Source organism: Lipotes vexillifer, unplaced genomic scaffold (genome assembly GCF_000442215.2).
Source record: "Lipotes vexillifer unplaced genomic scaffold, Lipotes_vexillifer_v1.1 scaffold182, whole genome shotgun sequence".
Taxonomy (NCBI): domain Eukaryota; kingdom Metazoa; phylum Chordata; class Mammalia; order Artiodactyla; family Lipotidae; genus Lipotes; species Lipotes vexillifer.
This window is the reverse complement of record NW_006798798.1, coordinates 7,105,432-7,112,432: the sequence shown is the minus strand read 5'-3', so window position 1 is coordinate 7,112,432 and position 7,001 is coordinate 7,105,432. Positions and strand designations below refer to the sequence as shown.

The 7,001-nt window shown below is 33.6% G+C and overlaps 1 protein-coding gene across 1 annotated transcript in view; it reads right to left on the bottom strand.

Moving 5' to 3' along the window:
- ZNF875 (zinc finger protein 875) overlaps window positions 1-7,001 on the bottom strand; it is an 18,980-nt gene that overhangs the window by 1,778 nt on the left and 10,201 nt on the right. Inside the window, exon 5 of the mRNA XM_007471046.1 lies at window positions 182-184. Within this exon, the coding sequence (XP_007471108.1) occupies window positions 182-184 (3 nt within the window). The remainder of the gene's footprint in view (window positions 1-181; window positions 185-7,001) is intronic.

The window sequence follows — 7,001 nt, the reverse complement described above, 5'->3', positions numbered from 1 at the left end:
TGAATAAAGAATGTTTTTAGTCAAAGCAGTCATAGGTAGGGCTGCCTAGGCCATTTTGCTTTGCCCACTGGTCATTCATATGTTCACATCACAAGCTGTCTCCCATTCAGCCATACTTCCCAAGATCTATTTTTTATTTCACATTTTATGCTTTACATTTTTATTGTAGGAAACAGTAAACCTGCTCAATGGGCCAAATCCAGCCTGCAACCTGTTTTTTGTATGGCTACAATATAATATCTAAAATATCCAGTTTTCAAAGAAACAGGAAAGAGTGACACATACCTAGGGAAAAAAATTGTAGCCAATAGAAACTGTTGATGAGTGGGCCCAGATGCTGATATAGGGGAAAAAAAAAAAAGACTTCAAAGCTGATACTATGAATATATTCAAAGAACTAAAGAAAACAATGTGTGAAAAATTAAAGGTAAGTATGATAACAACTTAAATGGAGAATCTCAACAAAGAATAGAAACTATTAATAAGAAACAAAAGGAAATTGTGAAATTAAAAAGTAAAATAACTAAAATTACAAAGTTACTAGAGAGATACCACAACATATTTGACTTTGTAACAGAACCAATGAACCTGAAGATAAATCAATAGAAATTACCTAAAAACAGAAGCAGAGAGTTAAAGAAAGACTGAAAGACACCAGAAACCTGTAAGACACCATCAGGTAAACCAAACCTATGTGTAATGGTAACTCAGGAAGGAGAAGACAGAGAGAAAAGAGCAGAAAAAAAAATCTGAAGAAATTATGGCTTAAAAAGTTCCAAATTAAAAAAAAAAAACAAAAAACTTCCAAATTAGATGAAAAACAATCTACAGATCCAAGAAGCTCAACAAACCCCAAAATAAACACAAAGAGATCCTAGCTAGACACATCATAACCAAAATGTTGACTATCAGAAAAAAAAAGACAAAAAGGAAATCTTGAAAACAGCAAAGGAAAAATGACTCAACATGTACAAGGGGAAAAACAATATGACTAGTGCTAACTTCTCATCAGAGACAATGCAGACCAGAAAGCAGTGGAATAATGTATTTAAGGTGCTGAAATAAAAGAGAAAAGACTTCTATCTATGAAGAATTCTATTCTCACAAAACTATGCTTCAAAAGTGAAATTGAGGGAATTCCCTGGAGGTCCAGTGATTAGGACTCCAAGCTCTCACTGCTGAGGGCCCAGGTTCAATCCCTGGTCAGGGAACTAAAATCCCACAATCCCACAAGCCACATGATGCAGCCAAAAAAAAAGAGAAATCGATATAAAGATATTCTCAGATTAACAAGTACTCGGAGTATATGCTGATAGCAAACATGCCTTATAAGAAATACTCAGTAAGTCCTTCAGGTTGAAAAGAAATGACACGAGACACTAACTCAAATCCACAAGAAGAAATGAGGGCCACCAAGGGACATCCTTGGCAGTGCAGTGGTTAAGACTCCGTGCTTCCACTGTGGGGGGCACAGGATTGATCCCTGGTCAGGGAACTAAGATCCCGCATGTCACACAGCAGGATCAAAAAAAAGAAAAGAAAAGAAGGAAATGAAGGCCACTGTAACTGGTAAATATGTGGGTAAATATAAAAGATAACATGTATATTTTCCTCTTAATTTCTCTAAAATACAAAAAACTATTATAAAAGGCAATAAATATAACACAATATTGTGGGCTTTATAATACATGTATAAATATTTTACTGGAATTAAGTATTAGTTAGAAGTAGACTGTGATAAATTAAGGTGCATATTTTATTTCCTAGAGCAGCATTAAGAAATAACTCCAGGGCCTCCCTGGTGGTGCAGTGGTTGGGAGTCCGCCTGCCGATGCAGGGGATATGGGTTCGTGCCCCGGTCCGGGAGGATCCCACATGCCGCGGAGCGGCTGGGCCCGTGAGCCGTGGGCGCTGAGCTTGCGCGTCCGGCAACGGGAAAGGCCACGACAGTGAGAGGCCCACATATCGCAAAAAAAAAAAAAAAAGAAATAACTCCAAAACAAATTTAAAATCAAGTGATATGAAAATAGTACACTTAAATTAAAAAAAAAAACCAATATGCCATCAAAGGGGCTAGAGAAATAAAGACATGAGACATATTAAAAATAAATAGCAAAATGGCAGATTTAAACCATATCAATAATTATATTAAATATGAACAAACTGAACACTCCAAACAAAAGGCAGAGATTATCCCACTAGATTAAAAAAGCAATATCAAACAATGTGCTATTTACAAGGGACACATTCTGGATCCAAAAACACAAGTAGGTTAAGAGTTAAAAGGATGAAAAAAGATATACCATGCAAACAGTAATCACAAGGGAATTGGAATGGCTACTATATTAATAGTAGACAAAATAGATTTCAAGACAAGGATTATTGCTAGACCAAAAGAGAGGTATTTCATAAAGACAAAAGGGCAATAAATCAGAAAAGTAAAACAATTATAAAGGTATCCACAACTGAAAACAGAGCCCCAAAATACATGAAACAAAAACTTACAGAACTAAAAGAATTATACAATTCAACAATAATTGGAAATTTCACTATTCTATTCTCAATAATAGAAACAACTAGACAGAAAATCTCCAGGGATACAGAAAACTTAATAAACCAACTTGACCAAACTGATATGTATGGAACATTACATCCAATGACTGCAGAATGCATATTCTTTTTAAGTGCACACAGACCATTTTTCAGAAGAGATCATATGCTAGGCCAAAAAACAAATATCAATAAACTTAAAAACATTAAAGCTATATAAAGCATGTTTTTCTACCACAAAGGAGTGAAATTAGAAATCAACAAATGAAAGAAAGATGGAAAATCCACAAATATGTAGAAATAAAACAAGATACCTCTAAGTAACTCAGGGACAGAGAAGAAATCAGAAGTGAAATTGAAACATACTTTGAACAGAATGAAAACAAAACCCAGCATAATAAAATTTATGGGATGAAAAAAAATTTTTACGTGATGTAGCTAAAGAAGTGATTAGAGAGAGATTTATAGGTTTAAATGCCTGCATTAAGGAAGAAGAATGGTTTCAAATCAACTGTCTAAGCTTCTATCTTCAGAAATTACAAAAAGAGCAAATTAATAAATAAGCAGGAGGAAAGAAATAATACATTTATAAAAAATTAATCAAATAGAAAACCAGAATGAGTAGAGAAAATCAATGAAATTAAAAGTTGGTTTTTGAAGAGATCAACAAAATTGAACAATCTTTAGCTAGAATGAACAAGAAAAAATAGAGAAGACAGAAATTACCAAATCAAGAAAGAAAGAGGGAACATCATTACTGACCTCACAGAAATTAGAAGGATTAAAAGTAGTATAAACAACTTTATGCCAACAACTGGACAACAAAGGCAAAACAGAAAAATTCTAGAAAAACACAAACTACCAAAACTAACTCAATAAAAACTAGAGTATCTGAATAGACCTGTAATAAGTAACAAGATTGAATTAGTAATTAAAAGTCTTCACACAAAGACAAGCCCTTGTTCAAGTTTCTTCACTGGGGGATTCTAACCAATATTTAAAGAAGAAATGATACAAATTCTTCACAAGTTCTTACAGAAAACAGAGGAGAGAAAATTTCACCACTCATTATATGTAGTCATTATCCTGATACCAGAGTAGACAAAGATATCAAAAAGAAAGTAAAATACAGATAAATACCCTTCATGAACAGAGGTGAAAAATCCTTAACAAAATATTAGCAAACTAAATCCAGCAGCAAGTCAAAAAGAATTATACATTATAATAAAGTAGGATTTATTCCAGGAATGCAAAGCTCATTTAATATCTGAAAATCAATTAACGAAATACACCACACTAACAAAATAAAGACAAAAACTACATGAACATCTCAACAGATGCAGAAATATCTAACAAAATCCAATACCCATTCTTAAAAAATACTCCACAAACTAGGAATTGAATGGAACTTCCTCAACCTAATAAAGGGCATCTATATAAAACCTACAGCTAACATCATATTTAATGATAAAAGACTGAATATTTTCCTCTAAGTTCAGAAACCAGACAAGAATGTCTGTTATCAACAACTCCATTCTACACTGCACTGGAAGTTCTAGCCAAAAGGCTAAAGGAGGGGAGTAGCAGAACAAGGAAGAGGAGAAGTTAAAGACATCTAAATTGGAAAGGAAGAAGTAAACCTCTCTTTTTTTGTTCACAGATTATATGAGCCAGGACGTACAAAATTCCAAGGAATCCTCAATAAAGAGACAATAAGTAATCATTGTATTTAGTAAGGTAATATGATAAAAGCTCAAAATACAAAAATCAATTGTATTTCTACATACTAGCAATGAACATTCCACAAATGAAATTAAGAAAACAATACCATTCACAATAACATAGATAATAATAAAATATTGAGGAATAAATTTGACATGTAAGGTGAACATTTTAAATCATTGCTGAGAAAAATTAAAGTGCTAAATAGACAACCATAAATTAGAAGACTCAATATTATTAAAACAGTGATTCTCCCTAAATTGATTGATAAATTCAATGCAAACCCTATCAAAACGAGAGTAAGCTTGTTTTGTTTTGTAGAAATTGACAATCTGACCCCCAAATTTACGTGCCAATTCAAAAAACATAGAATAGCAAAAATAATTTTGAAAAAGTTAGAGTATTTACACTCAACCTCAAAACTTAATATAAGACCCCAGTAATGAAGATAGTGTGCTGTTGTCATATGAAGAAACACAGAGATTGATGGAACAAAATTAGGAGTCCAGAAATGAATCATTTACAGTCAACTGATTTTCGACAAAGGAGCCACGGCAATTGAATGAGGGAAAGCATACTGGTTTTTTTTTTTTCTTAACACCCTCATTGGAGCACAAGCGTCCCACACCATTGTGTGCATCAGCCACACATATACACACATCCCCACATCTCCTCCCTCTTGCGTCTACCTCCTTCCCTCCCTATCCCAACCCTCCAGGTGGTCACAAAGCACTGAGCTGATTCCCTGTGCTATGTGGCCGCTTCCCACTAGCTATCTATTTTACATTTGGTAGTGTATATATGTCCATGCTACTCTCTCACTTCATCCCAGCTTACCCTTCCCCCTCCCTGTGTCCTCAAGTCCATTCTCTATGTCAAGCATGCTATTTTTAACAAATACTGCCAGGACAATTGAATATTCATATGCAAGAAAATGAATTTAGACTTTCACCTCACATGACACATAAAAATTAACTAAAAATGGATCACAGCCTTAAGTGTAAAAGCTAAAAATATAAAACTTCTAGAAGAAACCAAAGAAGAAAATCTATGTGGCCTCGAGTTAAGCAAACTTCGTAGTTACACCACAAAAAGCACAATCCATTAGAAAATTGTTAAATTGAACATCATCAAAATTTAAAACATTTATTCTTGAAAAGACACCATTAAGAGAATGAAAAGACAATCCACAGACTTGTCTTTTTTCTGAAACTTCATTTCATAGTTGAAAATAATTGAAAATCCTGTATCTGATATAGGACTTGTGTCTTCAATATATGAAAAATTCTTACAACTCAAAAAGAAGACAAACAAACAAACAAACAAACAAAAAGAAGACAAACAATCCAACTTAAAAATGGGCAAAAGAACTGAGTAGCTATTTCACCAAAGAAGATATGCAAATGGTTAATAAGCACATGAAAAGATTAACATTATCAGTCATTAGGGAAATGCAAATTAAACCACAATGCAATACCACTACACACCCACTAGAATGTCTGTAATCAAAATTAGAGACAATTCCAAGTGTTGGCAAGGATGTAGAGAAACTGACACTCTAAAACACTGCTACTAGAAAATGCAAAAATAGAAAATATAAACATAATAGAAATGTAAAACATAAATGCTAATAGAAATGTACAGCCACTTGGGAAAATAATTATGCAGTTTCTTAAAAGGTTAAACATAAACATACCATACAATCCAGAAATTCTAGTCTTAGTTATCTACCCAAGAGAAATGAAAACATATGTCCACATCAAGACTGGTACATGACTATTCCTAGCAGCACTATTCACAATAACCAAAAAGTGGACAATCCAATTCACATCAACCTGTGAATAGCTAGACAAAATGTGGTATATCAATACAATGGAATATTATATGGCAATAAAAACGAATGAATTACCAGTACATGCTGCAACATGGATGAACCTCAAAAACATTATGCTGAACCTCAAACATTATGTATTGAAGCCAGATACAAAGACAAATATATATTTTATGATACCATTTACATAAAATGTCCAGAAACAGCAAGTCTATAGAGACAGCATACCATTGGTTTCCTGGAGCTCAAATGGGAGGAGAAATAGATGCAAATGGGCACAAGGTAACCTTTTAGAGTGATGGAATGTTTACTCAAAATAACTGAACTGTACGCTTACAATAAGTAGATTATGGTATATAAGTTATAACTCAATGAAGCTGTTAAAAAAGGAGCTGTGGAACTGTATACTTCTAAAGAGAGGTTATTGAAATGATCTATATTAAGAGAGACTAAATAGATATGCCACGTAAATGCACTACTGGGTCATGTTCTGGAGAGGAAAAAATATTACTGTGCCTACTGACAATTATGAGAGGTAGATGATAGGTATTAGATAAAATTATTGTGTTGAAGTTAAGTTTACTGAAGTTGATAACTGTACTGTGGTTATATGAGAATATCACCATTCTTAGAAAATCTTCTAACATACATCCACATATGAACCTACATATATACACACACACAAATATATATACATAAATATATACATAAATACATACACATATGTATGGTGGAGGGAGGAGGGAGAGCATGCACACAAGAGACACACAAGCCAATGATAAAGCAAACTGGGTGAAATATTAGTAGGTGATTTTATGATGCCATTTTATAAAAATATATATGCCGGGCTTCCCTGGTGGCACAGTGGTTGAGAGTCCGCCTGCCGGTGCAGGGGAAG